At 33.3% G+C, this 24139-nt stretch overlaps 1 protein-coding gene across 1 annotated transcript in view; it reads left to right on the top strand.

The window, feature by feature from the left end:
- Nucleotides 1-2110: 2110 nt before the first annotated feature.
- The window catches only part of LOC113507401, a 55910-nt gene continuing 33881 nt past the window's right edge, over nt 2111-24139 (top strand). The window contains exons 1-2 of the mRNA XM_026890263.1: nt 2111-2288; nt 9518-9616. Coding sequence (XP_026746064.1) covers nt 9518-9616 — 99 coding nt within the window. The 5' untranslated portion in view covers nt 2111-2288. The remainder of the gene's footprint in view (nt 2289-9517; nt 9617-24139) is intronic.

The raw sequence follows: 24139 nt of genomic DNA, 5'->3' as shown, positions 1-24139 counted from the left end.
ACAGCGCTGTTATTTATTGAAGTTTTAAACGGAACACTGGCTTAAGTAGTTTTTGTAAGTGGCGTTTTAATTGAATACGAGAAATAATTGGCCTTTGTTGCAACTGGAAATATATTGGGTGAATTTTGTAGGTTGAGTATAATTAATAATTCTCTTGAAGATAAAGGTAGAGTCGCTATGAAAAGATTAAGTTGGATTACTTATAAAATTTACTTAAAACAATACTTACTCGTGTTGTCGTGCAGGTTTGTCAGGATCGCCTAACTAGTTTTGAGCATAGCCAAAGTTTTTAGTCATGAGCTGTAATGGCGGAGTTGAGTTGGGTATAAAAATAAATAGACTAAAATATAGCCGATGCTAATGCTAAGTCGGGTGATACAGATCTCAAAATTCTAATTTCACGGTTAAGTGTTAAGGGTTAACTATAAAGATATTATTAAATGTGTACAATTATATCATAATAATTATGAAACCCATTCAATTATTTTTACAGTGGGTTCGGTTTCCAAAAAATGCATATGAAACCTCCTAAAATAGAAAAAAGCAAACTTTCATAAGTTTATTTTCTTATTTTTCAAAAACAGGAGCAGAATAGTTTTCATTTAGATGCACGCTCTAATTCCGCCCTATTCACCTACGTATTTCAAAACCCAAGTTGAGGAAAGGTATGCGTGCACTTAAATCTAGGACAAGCCTTTCAAAGGATCTTTGAGTAAAAACCTTTTTGTATTTGTTTCTTTTAGCAATTAAATAATATACTTATTTATTATATTTATTACTCTTATCATAGTTTACAAGGCAAGAATCAAACCTTACCAAAAATACAAGATGGTAATTCCAATTTATCCAATTTCATTCCTTTTTCCATTCGCATCACGAAATGAATAGGTTTCGAAGAATGTTTGCGTATTTAAAAAGCAATATAGTAAGCATCTTTGCGTGTAATGGAAAAAACTATAAGCTGATACCGCTTACAGAATACTAATCTAAACTTTTTATACTTATGTAAAGAGAGAAAACCTTATAAGTTGTGATTGGATGTTTATTGCTGTGGCTCTCCTTTGTTTTTTCAGTGCTTGATAGAGTCCATTTTTAATTTGTTTTGTATATTTTATTCACGAAATTGTTAAGTATAAAAGTGCTAACCAGTTCAATGTTGTAATGTTCTTTTAACCATAAAATTCTTATTTTAGAATCGAAACAATCTTAACTCTACCAAGTTTGTGTTTACCTTTTAATTTGCAATAAATAAATGTCCATTCTTAAGCTTCTTACATTTATATAAAGTTAACATTCCAGGGTTTCCGAACTTTAATGGTAAGCTAGCGTGAATCCGAAGCAAATTTATCGACAACTTTTAACAGAAAGTAAAGGACGAAAAAGCTGTCCTGGTTCCGAGGGTCCTATAAACACCAATTTTCCATCGAAACTTCCAAAGAACTGGCACAAGAACATTCTCAGGGCCCAAACCAGAAACATTATCAATTTCCTTTAATTTTATCCTCATATTTTATTAATGTAATCTCGAGGCCGAGCGTCGGTTTCCGATAAAATTCCACTTACATTTTAGTATCGGATTCTCGACTTAGCGTTAACTCTTGCGAATTTAGGCATACTTCAGTTCACTCGCATAACCGCTCCACCTTAAAGAAGTATTTAATATGCAAAATGCAGATTCAGAACTAAGTAAACGAACTGTTTTAACCCGCTACCTGCTTTGTCGGTTTTAGAGCTCAAACATTTTAACTCGAAGTAAATTAAATGAAGTTTTAAAGTTATTGTATGAAAATCGCGCAGTTTCAAGTAGAAAATTACTTTTATTACACTTCAAATTAACGCTTTACCATATTTTGGTAAAAAAAATTGTGTGGTTTGAAGAGCTGTCATAAAGCTGCTTGTAATAAAGTGTAGGTACCTACTTTTATATTCATTGACAAAATATTATTGAAAAGAAAAATCTATTTTGTCGGACACACTAAATAAAAAGCCCTATATGTAGACACAAAATAAAACTGTAAAAAACACCGCACGCAAAACTAAACCGCGTCGTGAAAAGTAAAAAAGAAAACTTCATGTTCGTAGCGGCGTAGAGCAGTCCGTAGCGCTCACGGGCCGGCTACAGCGTAGAGCTGGCAGTCTACTCGCGACGGCGATCTAGGCCGCACGTCGCGTTGGCGCCTTCGAACGAACATTTAACTCGAACGTAAACAAATGTAATGTGATCAAAAACTTTTTTATAACATGTTATTGTGTGACCTGACAATTCTTGAAGATATACACAATCTAAGGTAATTTTAGGCATCTTTAAAGTAAACTTCATTAAAAAAAGTTAGATTTGAAATATAATGACTTTTTAATTCAGAAGTATTGTAATGCGAGGTGGATCACCGAAATCGATTAAATTAATTATACAGATTACGTTTGTACTGAATTTTTTAGAGCTATGTTTGTTTATCATGTACTTATATTTATTTTAAAGCGTAATTTTAAAATGAGCTAGAATTTCTTAATAATTTATATACGCATCAAAGCAAAATAAACCAGACCAGTTAAATCAAAAACTTAATTTTCATATCGTAAAATGTCAATTAATAAAGTTTCGTTGAAAATAAATTTTAATAAATCATTAATTTCAATCAACTTCGCTTGTCAATCAACAATCGGTGATAAAATAGGCACAGGTGCTTGTTATAGACTATTAGTCAATCAAATATTGAGATCAGATTTTAAATCTGATCTCTGAATTTATTACTAAGACTATATGAAATAAAACTAATTGAAGACAGTTACACAAATTCGCCGATTTTCATTTTCTTCGTAAGGAATTTATAAATTGTAGAGTTGCATGCAAAAAGAAGCGGAAAAGCATAGGATTGATACCTCCTTTTCTTGTTCGTTTTATATTTCTCATTTCTCATTCAGTCTTGCAACTCAATAGGACGTTTTTGCCGAGATTATTTTAAATCTATTTCAAGGCAACTTTAGCGAAATAAATAGATAGAATAGATTTACTAAGATTGTCTCAAAAATGCATCTTTCTGATTTTTAACAAAAACTTCGGGACTACTGTTACAATGAGATAAACTCTTGATTTTTTAGGTAGTTATTGAATATATTTTACTCAATGTTTCTCCTGGACTTGTGACTCGTGTGATATAATTGAATAACATGAAGATAAATGTAAAATAAGTATTACAAACATTTTTTTTTTAAGTTATCAGGGTTAGTTTTTCATTACCTTCTCGAAAACAACAGCTGGACAGATTGTAATTACACTTATCATTGATAACATATTTTTAAACCTGTATGCTGATATTACATTCGTGACATTATCTTCGTGGAGGCTGTGTTATTTTCATTTAACATAATTTTTCTCTGCATCACGGCTAATTAATGTTAGATATTTTTTTCATATAGCTATCGGATATTCTAATTTCTTTGTGATAGATATTTGTATTTAAAGCCTTATAAGTATGTAAAATAATGTAAGTTTATTTATCAATTTATGTTATTACTGTTTCTTATCCAACTTATTGTAAGAAACTTTATATCACCCATATTGTATATTTAATACCTAAGTATAGAAGGCTAATAATACTTAAGCATTAAGACCACTTTGTGTACCATATAAACTAAGTTCCTAAATATATTATTTATTTGGTTTTACTAACCTAACCTTGAGAACTAGTTAAACAATAATGGAACAGCACTATGCATGGAAAGTTCTTTTCATTGAATGTTGATGGATAACAAAATTACTGTGATCGATGTACCGCGGTCGAACGTGACGCGAGCAAGGCCTTGACAGTGGTTTCATAACTAGCTTGTGCTCATAGTCATTGAGTCGTGTTATTATTAACTAGCTGTTGCCCGCGTCTTCGTCCCCGTGGGTAGAAGATATCCCAGTTTTTTTTCACATTTTCCAATGTATCTTCGCTCCTATTAGTCGCAGCGTGATGGTTTATAGCCTAAAGCCTTCCTCGATGAATGGTCTATTCAACACAAAAATAATTTTCAATTCGGACCAGTGGTTCTTGAGATTAGCGCGTTCAAACAAACAAACAAACTCTTCAGCTTTATATATTAATATAGATATAGATATGTTAGATAAGTGTTTTGCTAGTGGTTGGGTAAGTTTGTGTTTTACTAGCTTTTCTTTCATTGGGTTGTTCGAACGTAGGTAGAGACACATATTTGTCAGTCGTTACAGGTATTCAGAAGCTAGAAAGTCTGATATTCAATCTGACTAAGGTTGTCCAGATTATTGAGTTGAGAAGGTCAGATAGGCAGTCGCTTCTAGTAAAACACTGGTAATTAGTTTGCATCTGGTAAGGGAGAAAGCCGACACCAACTCAGCATAACATTGCAGCAAATAAATGATGAAGGGAGCATAAAAATAGTTATCTTTAATATTTATTTCCCGCCACTTGCCTTAAGATGGCTGCGTTGAAACAAAGTGTTTTGGCATTTCTAATGAATTTGGAAATCTCTCATTTCTGTTCTCTCGAAATGAAGCTTTCGAGGCGTAAAAACCTAAGAGCCTTGTCCGAATACATATTTTACTCGAAACATTATAATCGTAATAAATTATTCATTTTGGAAATTTAAACCAAAATGTAGAGTTACTTTTGAGCCGTCCCGTTCCGTTCTTTCGAAATAATTTTAATCAGAAAGGGAATTTATTACTTAGACCATTAGAAGATTCATAATACTTGGGTATTAATTATTATTTTAATTGTACTGTTCTTCATTTCTTGTTTAATGTTTAATGACTTGATGTTGATGGCTTATTACCAAACGGATACTTTTAATGGAGTGTAAATCGTTTCTTTTTTGTTTACGGCTGTCATAACTTGTAAACGTGGAGTTATAATCACATATTTTAATACGATGGTGTGAAAGATTACAACATTTTAACAAAACGTCAACGATTTACCACGACGACGTCAAGTCATTAGAATTCCTAATAAAATTCGTAGTCTTATTTCAACAAATTTAAAGTACTTAAAAGTAGGTAATTTTATTCAAATTGCTAATTGCTTGCATATTTATTAACGGCTAAACTTTGCCTTCGTATTGTAAAATAAGACAGGTTTCCAATTATTCGGCCGCTAATTGATATTCTGGAACCATTTACGTGCTAAAACGATGCCTAAAAATGTTTTATCTGACTAAATTAGAATTCATTTGGGGTGTCGAGGATACATTTAACCTAGATACTCTTGATATAAAACAAAAGACGAAATTACAATTCAGACTTAACCAGTCTTTGTAAATATACAAACAAATTACAGCGAAGTAAATTTCATTTATTTATTATTTCAAATCAAGGATTCGTATTTATCAATTCGGAACCAAACACGAAAATACTTGGAAGCCAATATACATAACATTGCCCGCATCGCACAAAGTTTGTTTTGAATAATTCCTACAACCTCTTGTTGGTATTGTGATTAAACCTTTTTGGGGTCTCAAAGACAATCAATGCTTCTCGGAATATTATGGGCAATGCCTTTCGTCGAAAGCCTATTTCAACTGAAACTGTAGATATCATATTTACATGGATATTTGTTTGCAACGTATTTTCTTCAGACTGTAAAGATTAAAGTCTATGTTTTTCAAAATCAAAATCAAAATCCATTTCTCAACCTAGTTGTAGTCCCCTTGTTGGTAGTTGTCCTACCAACAACAAGACACTGTTATACCTACGCAGGGCAAGATGGCAATAACAAAACCTTAATATTATACAAAGGTTCTGATTAATAGGAGCCTGTCTCTTATCCTGATATATTGTTTTAAAATAGGTATATAACGAAGCAAATAAATAGGGTGCATATAAAGGTAAATTTCACCCACTTCCCGGTTTCCGATTGAGCTGAAACTTTGAAAGCCAACCCGCTCACGTATATGTGTGGCGAAGCAAAATTATGATTACATGAAGATGAACTTATGGTTTAACTGAAAGGTAGTCCTAGGAACTCGGCTATTAAACGACACAGCCCTTTCGACTTAAGGCTAGTTTATTTCGTACTATCGAATATTTTTGATGCCTAAGAAAGGGAGGAAACCAAAAAGCATATTTTAATGAAAGTGTTTTGTATTGGTATTACTTTGTTTGCTACGATCAGTAATACCAATTTACCCATTATTTTTTCATCTCTATTTAATTAGTTTTGACCAATCAAAATTTTATTTTTTTAATACAGATAAGTATAAAAGTTTTTATGGTCGCAAAAATTCAAAATACTTTTTACAACAAAAGTTCTTTTCACTTGATTAAAGTGATAATTTTCATGAAGGTTATCCAGTAATAGCACAACTTCAAAATTCTAGTAGTTTTGGGTTACATTTTGCGAGACAGAGTACTTACTTTAAAAGTCATATTTGTGACTGAATTATTCAATTTAGTCACGAGTACTAAGAGCTGAGTTTTTGAGTTAGTTGAATAGCTCCAAAAAAAAAGTTAAGTTTTAACAAAAACTTTTTTGTACACGATACTCTTATTAATTTTTATTTTATACAAGAAAATATGATTTTTATTTTACCTAGACGATCTGAGATATGAAAAAGACGGTACCAAGCCATATCTGGTAAGTATAGAATAACTTAAGCTACAGGCTAGGCTGAAGTATAACTTCTTATCTTGTCACAAATAAATTATAATTCATTTTTATTACAAATGATTTAATCGTTGTACATAAAAGCATTTCAATTCACAAACTAAATCCAACATTGATTACAGAAAACGTACGTGTTGAAATGAAACAAATTACATTCGCCATCTTGGAAATGACGTCACGTACTATCATACTCCCGGAACAATATGGAAGTAACGACGCGTCATTTGTGCAAATAGGCTGGGCTTATCCGATCTTATATACATGTATAATTTTCACACTGACTTATAAATTGGATATACTTAGACGTTAGATTGTATCAATATAGCTTGGGAATTACTTTTTCGGGTAAATTAAAAAAAAAAATCTTGCTCAAGCTATACTCTATAAGTGATATTTAAAAGTTAGGATTATGCAGTCAAAGTTTCTTCGGCAGTCAACCAAAGAGTGGATTGCTTCACGCGGTAGAAGAACACTCCTCAACAATTCTGTATTAACATTAAAGTATCTTTAAAAAGGAAGATACGAAAATCATATTAAAAATTCGGTTAAATTATAATAATTTAATATAGGAAAAATAATTTCAAGATTATCAATTACATAAATTAAGCGTAATAAAATCATAAATTTTAAATTCAACTCTACCGCAAATTGTGCTAAATTGGTCCATAATTCATCGTTCAGCGAAGGGTTTAGGTCGCGACCTTTAGGGCGACATCAATAACCGTAGGTAGCATACTGATATTTGTAACTAACTATAAATAAGTGAATATGTCATAACCTTTACACATGAGCGCGTCAAAGGCTCGAAGAGGGAAAGTGAAAGCGCATTGTTATCAAACCCCGCGCACTGCTCTGAAACCCAGTTTTCCACAAAAATGGATCAAATAGGAAAAAATAATGTTTTGGAAACGCAGATTTTTATATTCGCTTTCGCTTCGAAGCTGCGGGCGCAGACAGTCGCGTTGCTTTTTGTGGACGGACCGGTTAATGGATGAATGGGACCCACATAAGCCCTTTGAATGGTCAAAGATGGTTTGAAAAACGAATTGATTTATTGGCTGACTTATTGAGAGTCGATTTGAGGTGGAATTGAATAAGGTTTCATGGAAAAATAAACTTCAATTTGAGGCCTTTATTTAGCTGCAAATGATTTAATTATGTTGTTTATTTTAGCGATTGTTTCATTTAAAGTTGCAAATGAAATAAATACTCAAACATCCTTAATTAAATGGACATTATCCGTACAAAATAACATAACTTTTATGCAACTACAAAGTTTACGTAGTTCATTCATGTAGAGGTAACGTGTACGAACCCAAAAGTTTTATTTGGTTAAACAAACTTTTACTATGTGTGTGCGGATAACGACCAATTTTATTGGAGTAGAATGATGTAACATGTTTATAAAGCTAGGTAAGTAATGATACAACAAACAGTACACAATAATGTCAATATCGTTGAGTATATCGTATTTTTATAACGTCATTTACAATAAAATTCCTGTTAAGTGCGAGGCGGACTCGCGACATTACGGGGGGTAAAAAAATCGCGAATTTACGATGTTTTAGCTGCAACTAAAATAGATTACATGGAAATCTTTCAATGGTCTAGCTATAACTATTCATTAAATTCAGCCGGGCGACAGATGGATAGATAGTGAAACGGTTTCTGTTTTTAACATTTAGGTTAAATAATTAAAAAAACGGAGAGTTAGTTTTCTAAAACAATTATCACTTGGTTTGTTTTTGAATGACACGTAGTTATACCTCCGCGAATTTAAGAAAGATTCACAATACAATCACACAACGGTGTCGAAGCGGAAAAGTGTAAAAGAATTAGTAGACGGAACTTCGTGATAGGAACCATGAAATTGGGTTTATGGAGCGAGTGAATATCTGAATTTTGCTGTCGACGAAGATAGTTTCTGTGTAAAACAGGATTGTGTTAAAATTTGTTACCGATTAGATGCAATTTTTTTTTAATCTACTTTATCACAAAGGAATATAAAAAAATCCATTCGTACATTATTTCGTAATTATCGTAGATAATAAAATAATAAAGTGATGCAGCTGCTACGTCGTGATCTAAAAAAAAATTTTATAATATTATAGGAAATCAGAAATATTTTTATGAACGTGCTAAATATTATGCTAAATATTACCTTTTTTTAATGGTACTGACACCATTAAAAAAAACAGAAAACATACTACATACATTCAGAAATATTCACCTCAACTATATTCTAGCGTACGTAATTGAATTCCACTGTCGGTGCCCTAATTCCATTCAGCTTACAATATTTTCCGAATGACAAATGACGGTGCACGACTCAATACAATAGATTTCTATCGGAGTTTAGTCCGTTCCCGTTTATCAACGGCATAAATTTCCGTGTTTGATTGGCATTAATGTGACAAGTAACCTCATTAGCTGTTGTATGAAATAGTATTTTACAGTTTTTAACACATAGAACAAAGAGAAGAAAGCAATTGTTTATGTTATGAATTTTTATAAGAATTAATAAGGAATATACTAATCAAATATTTAAATTTTGTCCATCAATTACGTTGTTTAATTACAACTGCACAAGTTGATCGATCAGGCTAAGCTACTTAATATGGTCGGTCCGTGGATGGGTGACCATCTATGTCATACCAGATCCATTTTGTTTCGGAAGGCACGTCAAATTTGATCCCGGTTGTTATTTCACATCCTGACAGTCCTTACGGGTAGTTAGAAGCTAAAAAAGTCTGACGATCAAGTGGTAACATTTTATGAAATTTCCATCTCGCTTTAACAATAGAAACTGACCCCACTTGTCACTTTATGTTTACCTAACAAGAGTTCTGATTAAATAGATTATAGTACAGTTACTAACAAAAGCTTTTCTTCTGCAGATGAAAGCGTGGAGCGCTCACGAGCAGGACACGACGCTGTCTTGCTGCCGGACGCTGCACGTCAAACACGCTGCTTATGCTAGCGCCCTCTATACACTGGTAAGTACTTTAATTTATTTGAAACTTATAGGACAAAGCAAAGAAGTCTTATGTATTTAGACTCCAACATCTAGTATGATTTATTATTTTAATTGGAATCAATTTTTTGGCTATGTTATTTATGATGCGGCGACAAAATAAGAAGAAAGAATGCGGTTGAAATCGCTAAAATTCAGTGATAACTAGGTACTGGTTGAATAAAACTGTTTAATTGCGTTTATATTTGGCTAAACCTATAATTATAGTCATCAATGTAACTGAAAGCATTTAACACTTATTCTTGGTAGTCGAAAGCTGTGATAGGTTTTGTTTCACATAATTATCGTAATGAATACACGGAAAAAATATTGCTGTAAGACGTATAAAAACATATTTCGGTAACCTAATAACTGGCTATTTTCGTTTTAATAAAGATACAAGACAAGGTTTCCGCCCATCAATCTAATAAAATCCCGGTTGAGGGAGTATTACGACACGATATATTCTGAGCCCCGCAATTCTCTTAAGTACTCAATCCCACATTATATTACCGCATTAAGTAATTTATTCCGTTACACGTAACACAATATTTCGTCTAAATTGAACAATAAACCTGGAGCAGTAGTACTTGAGGGTTTTAAAAATAACCGACAATAATCTTTGTGAAATAAAAATAAGGCTGGTTACACAGTTGTCCGGGAGACATCGTTTAAGGTGATGCGGATTGGTCTGTTGGTCTTCAATGTTCAAACGTAGCATCGTTTTAGAACACTGCTGGCGGAACTTCTTTGGGCCGGCCGTACGGATTTTCGGAATGTAGACCCACTTTATTTGGATTGGGAACCATCAAATGACTCCTCCGATTTTGGATAAAGATGAAGGGACTGCAAGACTTTTACTAACTAAAACCCACCCAAGTTACTTCTCTTGGTAAGCCCTTAGGCCAAAAACCCGGCAAGCATCAGCCGTAATGAGCTAAACCTACCGGCACGAGCCTCGTCCTGATCGGATGGTGAAATAATAAATCCCAATGTAGTCACACGTGAAGCACTAAAACAATGATTCTTTGACCACTCCAGGTTGAGATCGTACAGCGTTCAGCTCAAACCAATTCTTGGCCAACATGTTCGTATCTCCCCCCCCCCCCATACGTACGTTCGTCTCATACCTTTTTCTAGCCAGCTGTGTAACCAGCCTTAGTCCGTCTGACGCGGGTGCGGAAGCCTCGACGGGGTAATTATGTATAACAAAAGACAAGTCGAGGTTTTTTCTTAACTTTTTACCCTCATTCTTCTTCCCTCGGTTTCACCTTAATCGTTATAATTAGTGCTTTAACTGGTAATTCGTTTTTGTTTTTTATTTTCTTATTTTTTTGCGGTTTCTGTTTAGGTAAGTTATTTTAGGGATGTGTTTTTTTACATGAATGAAATTTGATTTAAAAATGAAACTGACGTATGTATACCTAAAAAATAAAGACAGCTAACACCTTTTCCATTATTTTAAAACACACACACACACACGATGCTATTTCTACTAAATATTGCCAGCTATCTGTGAAAACAATAAAATTCAAACACGACTAGACGTCGAGGTTATATGTAAATGTCAACTAAAACAGTTCATATAAGTGGATCCTACAATTTCAATCTGAATTCTCTAGCCAGTGTAGGTAATCCTAGCTGTCTGGATAACTCACGTCAACGACCTATGGCCTTGGTGTTATTGTATGAGCAAGAAACACACCTATTTGCCAGGTGTAAGTTCGAAAACACCCTGTTGCTTAGCGGCCAAAATTAAAAACCTATCTAACTTATAATAGGTAAGCATATTTCAATCTCATTTTCAAAAATGATATTTTGACATGTTGTTACCCTTTGAATTATACCAGTGTCAAAAACTCTTGTCTAAATTGTAAATCATAGTTATGAAAGTGGAGATTTTTCTGCTCAAAATTAAATAGAGTCAAGAGTTATTCTATCACATACCTTTTTGATTTATTTCGTAAAACATTAACGTAATTTCCAAACTTAGGCGATGATTTCTCAAAAAACGTTGTATGTTCCAAAATCATTTCAATACTCAAGAAAGACGATCATGATTGACAAGAAATACCTTGACATAGCTCAAAAAATACACATTTTATTATTATTTTAGACAACTACTTACCAAGAAAAAGTCAAAGTCAGCGATAAGCTTCCATTGCCCACCATGTCACTATTTTTCCTTTTCTACAAAGTTCTTGGCTCTTTGGAGTTTTACGCGTCAGTAAATTCTTTAGAAAAAGACACAGATATAAAAGACCTAAATTATACAAATACTACTAATTATTACAAATTATTGCAGAAAATCCTCCCAAGTTTCCTTCATTGTGTTGTCAAATTGTGTCCTGTACCCCATGCATAGAAATCCATACATATAATCACAAGGCAACCAATATAAACAAACAGAACTTCGGATAATCGTTACATAACTAGAAGATTGATTGCCAAAGTATACACTTCATGGATAATATTATTTGTTAGCTTCATTCAATGACCTAGTTCCCGAGTCTGTGTCGACTAGTTTCAATATCTGTATGCCGCTTGAATACTGAATAAGGAGTCCTCTAGATAATCTTTTATATTTATAGTTTTGACGTATTTTGTTTGTGTTGTTGTAAGTTGGATAGATATGGGCAGATTTTTTCATACAAAAATTGTTTTACTTTTCGCACCTTTACTCGGTAAGGTTCTAAATAAGTTAATCGAACAAATGAGTTTATCGTCTTATAAAACGGGTTCTTTAATTACCACTTAGAGTTTGTTTAAAGAATCAAATCGGGAATGAGATTGTGAGGTGGAAGGTGGAGTGATCGTCATGGTACTTAGAGTTAGCAAATTGTAGTTCAAGCAGAAGAGATTTAAAGTGTTCACGAAGTCGATGACAGATTATCTAATAATAGTAACTCGGGCTGTATGGTGCAGGCTGAAGACTAGGTGCTGTATCCTAACCTGGGGAAGTCCTATTGCCAGCAGTGGGCCACAATAGGCAGACAATTTCATTTGCAGAGCACATATATAGATAAACAAATTATTGACTTCTAAACCACTGAACAAGAAGAACCACTTCAAAATCAATATTTGCCACTATAAAATAGTCTATATAACGCTATCAAGAAAGTGTTAAGGCAGTCCAACTTAAGCTAGCAATAAGTAACAATACCAATTTTAGTATAACTATAAATCGACTACGACCCGTCAAGATACTGAACGCTGTACAAATTCACTTTAAGTAAATTGTTCTCATTAATAGTTAGAAACTCTTGAGCCTTGCTACAAGACAAATCATAGTAAGTGCGACTTACATGCTTATGTCTTGTCAGACGGAGGGTATTGAGTTACGAAGTTTTAACATGATTTGAAACTGAGATTGTAAGGCAGCGATTTCTGCGATTTCAGTGTGGATACTGAGTGAAGAATATGTTTTAGAACCTATAGCACTGCTGTATTAACAGAAGGCTACATATTAAAATCAGCCTTTAGAAATTCCCCGTGCGATGTTGGGCACATGCCACATGGTGTATACGGAAAGTTTAAGGATTGATTACTCAATGAGGGTTGGCGATTTCATATTTCAATTTTTCTAATCTGATTGCTTTACGATGATTTCCCACAATGTTTACCGATGGTGTCTTTGAATAATGAATGAGAAACATAACTTAGTAAAACTCGCATTGTAAATTGCCAGCGTTCTGGTTGAAAGTACACCTCATGGATACAAATTCATAAAAAACTGCATGACAACAACCTGCCAACCTGAAATTTGACAATAGAAGTACTTAAAAACATATTTCTAGCTACTTATTCCTAGTGTGAACACAGCCTTAGACTTTCAGACTAAAATGTTCGTTTGATTATCAAATTGGGGCTTGTTCTATTGTATTAAATTTCTATTTACTGAATGAAACTTGATAAGTGTTTTTTGAAGCCATATTTGTTCTTCATTACAAACTTAGTTATGAAATAAAATATCTTACTGTTTTAGATATCTTTTAAGAATTATTCTAAGACTTGCTTATTTGAATTATTTTTATAAGAGAGTAATAAAATGTAATATTGTTTAAAACTGGCTGAGCTTGTGGGCGTTTGACGCCCAACGGTCTTCTGCTCACTTCACCGTCGTGTTCAAGACAGGAACAAATAAAAAAATATTGACAGTTCTAATTTTATCCTGGTTATATTTGTAAATGTATATTTTTACTCTTCACGTTTAAACTCCTTGCGCAATTTCAATACAGCGTCATCGGATACCCTAGATTAGCAAAAAGGCTTTTATCCGACTAAGTCGAAGAATTGTCGGGTATTTGGAGCTAAAATCGACACGTGGATGAGAATGATTCTAATAATTATAGGTTAGGTGTTCTATTATTATTTTAATCTCAAGGTAAATAATAGACAAAACGCCATCTTAACGTATTTATCATATCACGTTATTCGACTCAATTACGAACAAAGAAAGATTTCATACTGACCCAAATACTTGCACACGAAGCATTAAATCCTTTTCAGGCTAAATCCCTTTCTAATTCGACGTAAGTTCGAGTCCGATTCAGGCTAATTGCGAGCCATAATTAATGTTTGCAATCTATTGCGCGCTGAATGAACTTAGTCGCCGATAACCGGATGTTACAGCGTAATGGATGTCGTCCTATGGGATATATATCAAAGATTATGAGTATGGATTGATACGACGATATTTTTTGTTGTTACTTTCTCTCTGGGAAGAAGTCCTCCTTATTTTATTGCCATCTCTTTCTGGTTTAGCTATGCATTGCCATGTTTTTTTTTATGGGATTACGATATCGGATATTAGTATGACCTTCGATATGAACATTTTAGTCATTTACTTCATGTTTTACACCCACTTCTACATAGTCATTTGTTTCTCCTGTCCTCAATGAAAAATCAAAAATGCTTTCTGTTTCGAAAAGGTTAGAGGTTAACTATAGGAAACAAAGAAAAATGTTTTATTCTGAGTGGGTAGTATAGTTGATTAGTTTTTGCTTAAAGTAGATCATTTATTTTCAAGAAAACATTATTTTAACAATATTTTAATTGAGTGCTTAAAATGGCAAAATTAATCACAGTATAAAAGCAAGATAAAGATAATAGAACATAATAAAACGTAGTTAAGTATTGCTAACACGGCGAGTCGAGGCCATCGCAACTAGCGTGGAAAGGCTATGTAGGCGGGATGTCTGTCGCTATATTCTCGTATCAATATATCGAAGGTGCCTCTACTATGTTATCTTAGGGAATAAGTAATAGATACACTATACGTTTTCAATATTGAAGTTTTGAACAAAGTGTCAAAGTATAAAAGAGACCTCCGTAAATGACAAAGTTGTTTTTGTTCCAATGCTAGGCAATGGTTTACTGTGACAGCAATGTCTGAGAATTTTTGCCATATTTTGAACATAGCCTTGTTTTAATTGAAGTTTAGGAACATTACTTACGTGTACATATTTAGATAATTTCAAACCATTTTGAAAACAAAAAACCTTTTTCTCCTAACTAAAAACTTGGTAAACAATTGTTTAAAAAAAAAACAACCCGTTTTGTAACGTTTACGAGGTATAAAATGTATGCATTAATATTTACTCTCTAGGGAAACAAACCGCGCAGTTTGTCCAGTATTTAAAAACATTCGTGTTGGTATAAATTAGTCGCTCCGATATTTGCATATAACATTAGCGCCAACATGGACGGGTGGCGCGGAATTATAATAATTGTCCTTGTGTTATAATAATAATTATTGTGACGCTTTTTTTGTATTACGTACATAAGTAATGTTTGTGGAGTATTGTGTAGGTATAATAATGTGTTGTGAATGACTTTCTGAATTATTGTTGTGATTGGAAATGATTTTTTTCATGTTTCTGTCATGTAGTTCAGTTTAAGATGTCGGCAAAGCGGGTCCTTGATCTACTTTGAAGCAATATTTTTGTTATTTCGTATTCAGGACAGTATGTATACATTTATTAGGTTCATTATAGATAGCCGAAATAGAAATGGACCTTACAAAAAATTGTCTTCGTTTGATAGATTGAAGTTCCGTTATTAAAATGTCAATGTTAGCGTAATTATTTATTAAATTACTTGGTAACTTCTTCAATCTTCCATGCTTATCATCCTAGCCTTTTCCCAACTGCGTTGGAGTTGGCTGCCAGTCTTACCTGATGCAGCTAAGTGACCTCCCGAACCCAGTTAAGCAGAATAACGCATTTCTAAATAAATTAAGAGACAATTATGTTACAAAAGAGCTCCCCTATTAATTCTAAAGCATATTCGTCTAGAAACCTATAATTTGAAGGTCGCTCTCATGAACAAGGTTAGAGTATAAACTAGCTCTGGGTCGTGACTACTTGACCAGAAGCGGGATCAACTCGCACGGGACAAATGTTTGTGAATAACATATTCATATCTGCAATATGCAATTCGTAGTCTCAGAGCGAACAAGATACAACAAATTGAATTTTGAAATATACGTTTTAGATTGGGGAATGTAGGTTATGTAAGAAGATAGGATGTGCTATAAAGTATCATATTATTTTAATGTTTTTTTTTCTTCTCCGATGCAATATTTTATATTACATAAGAATGTTTAAAATGATAACAGATAAAAAAAAAAAGAAATATACCGGATGATCGATGACCATGAAAAAGCTTGCTATTTCGGACTAGATGTGGGAGGCAGAGAACCTTGTGTGATAGGCCGACTCCAGCAGAGGATCGTAGGTATAGGTTAAGTTGACTGATTGTACCTTTTTTTATTTTTAGCACCATGAGCTAGTGTATATTTACAGCTAGACAGACATAATCGTATAAAACTGCTAATGAGCGCACCGTCCACAGTGATCCAGCCACTAGTCATACTACCAAATACTACTGCCATACTACCCAATAATAATATAAAATGTTTCAATGGTTTACTCACACGTCTAAGTCACAAATCGAGACACTACCGCCGCGTCATCTCATGATATAAGACTCCGGTTTTGTCCAAAACTAGCCGGGCAATCGCAATAAATACACGTGATAATTACGAATGGTTAAACTGTTGCATCATTTATAATTAATCATTCTCACGATACTTACTATTGATGTATAGAAATCAAATATCAAAAAGACAAATATCAAAACGTCTTCCTAAAATCAAAACAGCTGAGCAATTTAACAAAAACGAATACCAACACGTCTTCATGAAAACATATTGTTTATAATGCACATTCTTAAAGCATCGCAGGTGGCAAGTATGTCAATAACTGGGACGGTAGGTTCGCATTCTGCCACGAGAGGTAACACTCATGCGAGGCTATGACAATGTTCTGAGAATTTTATTGCATTTCTCCATATATGAGCTGGAAGCTTTTTATGACATTGAATATGCTTGCGTGGAGAATTTTATTAAAAATATTGCGATGCAGTGAATCATTTTATAGGGTTTTAGATTCTTTATGACTTTAAGAAAATGAGTAAAACAGTGATAACATCGTAATTAAAAAAATTGGTGTTGAAAATGATAATTTACGATTTTATAAACAAACTTTGAGGTATGTTTTGCGATATAATTTAATATTTCGATTTATTATTTAAAGGCAGCTTCAATCACCCAAACGATTTCATTTTCATTACTATTGCTGGTTACAATACAACATTGAACAAATAAACATTTTTCATTCAAAAATGATCGAGCATTTTGCATAGTGTTACAATTTAGTCCTTTGGTCTCCGCACTACCGAACAGGCACAAAACAAAGCTACGAAAAACTGCAGTTCCGTTTACAATGAATGGCTTATGATTTAGAGCACCGGGTTCGTAAAACTAGTCCAAAATCCGCAAAAATCTACACAACAGGAAAGTAAATAACGTTTCGGATTTCGGAAAATGGTTTTTCAATATTCAGGGTTTATTCGTATACTTTGTACACAGCGTTATAAACTTATAACTTTCGGTTTTGGAGTTTGTATTTTTTTAAAAAAAGAGCATTTAAATAGAGCATAGTTGTTTATAGGCATGTGTGTTGTATATGTAGGTTTATATAGAAAAAGTTTGAGCATAAATCATCACTTACTTACTTACACTTGGCTTACTGTAGAATGGCGTTGTATGATTCCAATATTTGAAAACCAGGCTTCGGGTTCCTTGCCAGTATTGTAAAAAAAATTTAGCGTGGCCTCGATATACAAAGGGAAAGGTCAGGAACATGGGTGGGTTGTAGTCAGGAGAAGTTTGACGGTAGGTGTTTCATGATGACCCATCTAAAAGAAAAAGGCTTCAAGCGTGCCTTTGTAAGTATACAGTATCTTATAATATTTAAGAAACTTTAAAAAAGTCATGCGAGAATTTGCCTCCGTTGGAACCAAACCTCCACCCTCGTTCATAAAAAACCACGTCACCTCGATACCTACTAACCATCATTAACATAGTTAATAATTACTATTTCATTCTATTCTAATTATAACAAAACCACAACGAACACAAACATCTCAGTAATTAAACAACAAAGATGTACATTATAACAATAGCACAAACATAAGCCCTTTATAAATAATAACTCGACAATAATTTATTCTGAAAACATTACGTCATTTCCGTGGACCAAATATCCATAATTTATTATTGGAAAGCTGATTGTTGGTGGTTTTCGCCCGACATGATATTAACGCGATGTTGACAATGTAAGTAAATTAAATTTGTAGTAAAACATTTTGTTTAACACGTATAATGCGTGGGATGAACATGTATACATGTTATAGGGATTTGTGTGTTCAGGGATGTATTATTTTTTGTCATGAAAGAGCTATGTAATATTTATTTTGCAAACAAAAGTCTGATAAAATGTTGTTGTTTGAGGACACTGGAGATCAATAATTAGGACTACCTTCAAATCTTGTGATTGGTTGTTATTACTTCACGCGAAATAAGCAACAATTAGATGACTTTTGATAAAGCGAGTGTAAATCGAGCTAACCCCTAACAAAACTAATGATCTATTTGACATTCCATGGCAAGTCCCGAAAGAAATGTTTTGCGGAAAGATAAGCAACGAACAGACTATCCGATAAACCGTGCTTCTAAGGGGCGCAGATAGTCTCTATTTAAATGAAAGCGAATAAAAAATACTACAAACAAAACGCCAAATGGTTAGCGGTTTTATTACTTCACATAACATGACTCAATTATAACACATACATTTGATGCTCAATAGTTTGACAGCGGTAATTATATTTGAATTGTGTGAAACACGTTCAAAGCAGTATTGTGTTGGAGCATAGCCAAAAATGGCAAATTTTCAACGTTTCCGTCGAACCCGCCGTTAGACGTTAAGTATGGTCGGCTGGTGTCAAGTAATTGTTTGTAATATCGTTTGGGAAATGGTGACGTAAGATTTTATGAGGACAGTGTATGGGTTATGTTATTATACGTTAATGAAAATGAATGAGCATTTGGAAGAATTAAATTGTTGCTACAATCAATAAGTTTTTGTGTTATTTTCTATATGACAATCATCCTTTGTGTCATCGACAAGTCTTGGTGTTTTTGCGCATGTTATTTGAATCTTTTTTCAACCCTCCAACAAGAATTAAATTCCACACAGCATTCGTATTTTTTTTAAATAAACTTACAACATCCTCATTATCAACAATCAGCAACAGTTAGATAATAAGTACCTTATCTAAGACGCCATTCCCAGTACTAAGCGGCCACACGATAGGTTAGTACAACGCTCAGACTGCGGTTAACCACACAACCGTACTATGTAAGCAGGTTCTAATAGGAACTCGACAAGGGACAGATGTAAGTGTGGAAGAGAGACGACGCTATACGCCTTGTATTGCCGGCGTTAGACTCTCAGTTCTCAGTTTCCACGCGAATTGGAACATTTGCGTTTTATAGTTTTGTTTTAAAATAAGAGATATTGTTTGGAGAGATTACTTAGAATGAACATTATTATGATGTCGAGCAAAAGTACTTTATAAATTTAAAATTTATTAAGATATCTTTACAGGTTTAGTCTAAAAAAATATGTATTAAATTAATTTACGATTAATAATTAATATACAATGTGGCGCTACAATGGTGACATTAATGATATTGTATAATGCACTTTCTTAGGACCCTGTTAGCATTCAATTGGGAAGACCTAAAAATGCTTCTTGAATCTTCCCACTTAATTATTTTCATAAAAAAACCAACATATTAATACAAAATCCTTGAGACATTTAATAAAATTCGGTATGAATCTTACATCTGTCACCCTTAATAAACTCATAGATAACGACTTATTCTAGGTCGGGTTGCTTAAAAAAAATACTTTCAATTATGTATGAACATACAAAGTAAAAGTACAAGTATTTAAAAATACTCAAGTTTTGAGATAAAACGTCATCTAAAACCGTAGAACATCAGTTAACATAAATTTTCCCCGCATTTCGTTAAAAAGTTATGTGCCTAGACTCATTTTGAGCTATTAACTTTGTTCCTTTAAGTTACGCGAATAACTTATTAGGGTAAGTTTAAACTGCGAAAGCAATTTATCTTTGTCTCGACTTGTGATAGAACCTTTATAGTGATGAATAATTATAGTACTTCATTTTAAAATGTATCTGCAGTCTTGGACGTTTTTTTTTTAATTCTTTAAACTTCCTTAAGACGGGGACTACAAATGGGGATGGCAGATGGGTAATTAACTATTTTTTAGGATCTAAGAGTTCTGACGTTCTGATTTGGAAGAATACTGACTAAAAACTCATAACTCCTCGTGAGTGTAACTTACAGAATTATTAAGTCGAGTTTCTGCCAAGGGCTTGCAATATTGAGATGTAAAGTACTTGTAAGTTTTGCACGTATTTCAGTTCCCAATAACTTTAATGTTGATGTAAAAAGATGACTTAGAACCTCGATTGTAAGGTGTTTATTGTTTCCTTATCTTGAGCTAAGATTGAGATAATATAAATGAATCGCTAATAAACTATTTAAAGATTTCAGTTGATACATTAAAAAAATATAAGTTTAATCGCATACATTTTTTTAAGAGGCGTCGTTAAATACTGACATTAATAAAAACAAAAATATAAAAATAGTATTACCATCGAAATTCAAAATGCTAAATGGTTGGGAAAAAAAATATACCATTTATTAATCGTAAATCGAACGACTCTTTTATTCTTCAATGCCTGCAAAAAATCAATGAATTTGTACATAAATAAAACAATGAATAATAGAAAATACCGGACAACGGTGAATGAAAAGGGAGCAACAAAAAACTGGAATAGCAACAAAACATATTGCGCTGGAATTCCGCTCGAATACCATCGCAATTCAAACCCGCGCTCATCTATACATATAATAAAATTGTAGAAAAGTAAAAACTGTACATTGAATATTTTTAAAAAAGAATAATTGCAGGGTGGTCTCCAAACGATTCCGATGCCGAAAATATGATTTTTAGAATTTTTGTCTGTTTGTCTGTTTGTCTGTTTGTCTGTATGTATGTCCGGAAAGATCTCAGAAAGTACTGGATAGATTTGATTCAAATTTTCAGAGAATATCAACAAGAGGTCCGGTCAACATACTTTTTACTTATTATCTCGCTTTTCGTTACAGGGGGTGAGCAGGAGCCTTTTATATCTATAAACAAATATCAAATTATCTCATAAACCACTGAATATATTTCGTTCAAATTTTGCATGAACCTTATCGTACACATGATACAACAGATATACAAAAACCATAACGCTACTATGCAGGGGGCATGAGCGGTAAAGTTTTAAATTTTTGGACTCACCCGTAACATCGTGTAATACAATTATGAGGTGTATTTTCACCCCATTAAGTAGTAAGCAGCACGGTCATCAATTTACACAAAAAAACATCACGCTATTTACCTTAAGACTTTTGGCAGAGAAATAATAGGATTTTTCGAAAATAAATAATTTTCACAAAATTAGTCATTTTATTCTCTTTCAAGTCTATATAGGCCTACCGCGACTATTTCACAAGTAATATAAAAGAAACATAAAGCAATACGTTTTTTTAATGTAATTGTTACCGTAATCGGTACATTCTTGAAAGAAAGGAACTTAAATTACTTTTATTTTTATTGATGTACTAAAATTACTCAAGTTCAAATGTGGAATGCCGTAATATGATTTTGTATTTATTTACGATAGGTGTATATACCTATGTTTTTAGCTCGGTAACGTTGGCGATGCTACTTCAAGATGAAAACATTCGCAGTGACACTCAACCCAAAGTTGCATGTAGTTCACATTGATCTCATCTATAATTATGCATAACAAAAAAATACTGAACGACACAGTTAATTATTACCTTGGTACATCTGTAACAACTAGAAACAATTATTTTTTCTTCAATTTGCCACACTACATAGGCCAAAAGTATTTCGGATAAAAAAGCCCAGAAAACTTTCATAAAAACTGCATAATAGGTATGCAATGTGAAAGATCTATAAGACCAAAACTATCAATGAATAGACATTATGTATCTATTGATAGAATAATGTCTTCTGATACCTGGGATTTTCCAATATTTTAACGATTTGATCGGTCTACATCCGCCATTATAGAGACCGCACACGTGGTCCTTCCAAAAATTCCTTTAACAATTTATTGTAATCTCTACTTATTTAACATTTTCTTCTTTCGTAGCCTGGTAAAAACAGGGGAAGGAACGAGACTGAATGAGTTTCTGAGATCCCTAAGCCGACGAGGATTAGGAACATGATAATAGAGTGTAGCTATCAAACATCCGTCATACAATGTCTGGAAAATTCATTTTGGCTGTCGGTATCGACAGCGTAACCTCATAACCAACCTCATGTAGTCTTAATTTAAGTTCCATTTATGCAGTAGGGATGACGGTATTTTACTTCAATGATCGTCAGGTAGGTTAACGAATAAAATACGTAATTTTTCTCTGTAAATTGGTACAGTGAATAGAACTCATGCGCATGAAGTCACTTTTATGGTCATATTTTGCTTTGTCGTAATATCACAAATTAGACATATCCTATACTTTAGATTTTTGTCATTGTCAATTTTAAAAAAGGGGTGTCTGATATATTTTTTTTCACGCTATTTATTTATCAGCAATTTAAAGGCAAATCATGATCAAAACACCAGAGGGCCAAGATAACACGTTTACCAACTTTTTTATTTTGGAAATATTCCAAATGTTTGTGAGGAAGATCAGTTTTAATATTAAGACGACAATCAAACATAACGTGTTTCAGGAAACCGTTTATCTGGGCGCAATTTTGCAAAATCTTTTATCTTATGACACTATGTAAAATCCACAGTTACCGAGCCCGACTCTCACTTCACCAGCTCCGTCCACAAAAATAATTTGACATCTACTTTATATCGTCAGAAAACATCGGGTGTGAAAATAACAACTGTCTGGCTATCACTGTTCCTGAGAAACAGCCAGGTGACAGACAGAAAAACGGACACCGGGGCCTCAGTAATATGGTTCTGGCTAACCTTTTTGGTTACAGTACAATAATATTTTTTATGATACCTCATAATCACTGTCATAATCCCTCTAGCAATTTCAGGTGTAGGCCGGCCCAAGAACAGACGTGCTCGAAAATCATAACCCACCCAATTAGAAAATGGAAAACCCTCGAAAGAAAAACATTTTTTTAGAAGAAGTGCTAAGACTGAGTTATACCTTCTGTTATTTTTTACTACTAATCCCCCCCCCCCCTATTTTTAAACGGCTCGATTTGTCAAACATGTCTAAACGAACACTCGCACATAATCCATGTTTAAATTAAAATCTTTCAATTCGTTCGGAAGCTATGATGTCACAGACAAACAGGCAGGCAGATATGTCAAAGTTATAAACCCCTCTTTTTTGGATTAAATAAGAAAAAATCATTAAAACAGCTGTAAAATATATGACACCAGGATAGTATCGTAAACGATGAAATGTGTTTGATTCAAACATTTGATAGTTTTTGGGCCGCTCAAGATTCATTATAATTTAGAAATAAAAAAAAGTGTTTCATTTTCAATATTGCATAACTTTTTTGAGATGATCGTTATTATTAAACTTCATAGTTTTTCACGTCTTGAAAATCACGCAGACAAAGTCGCGGGCAACAGCTAGTTTAATATAAACTGACCATATCCACGCATGATAAAATTATGCACCATCTGTGAGCGCTAACGTAAATGAACGAAGCCATTACATAATACATAGGGGTATATAACAAAGGTAACCACATCGGAATTGGGTCAGCACTCCTCGAGTTATAAAGTTCAGCTTGTTTTATTTAGGATGTTTCGTGGGAATTAATTATGTACATTAATTAGGTCGACTTCTTTATTATAAGGGTGTTCATTAGGTGACAAGTATTAAGTAATGGGGAACTGCTACGCATGCGATTGTATGGAATTAATATAATGTGAACTCTTTTGTTAAATATTAAATTATGTGTTTCATATTGTTTTGCCAACAGTTAAAACAATATGG

The sequence above is a fragment of the Trichoplusia ni genome, chromosome 2 (assembly GCF_003590095.1).
Source record: "Trichoplusia ni isolate ovarian cell line Hi5 chromosome 2, tn1, whole genome shotgun sequence".
Classification (NCBI taxonomy): Eukaryota; Metazoa; Arthropoda; class Insecta; order Lepidoptera; family Noctuidae; genus Trichoplusia; species Trichoplusia ni.
This window is presented reverse-complemented; position numbering and strand designations above follow the sequence as displayed.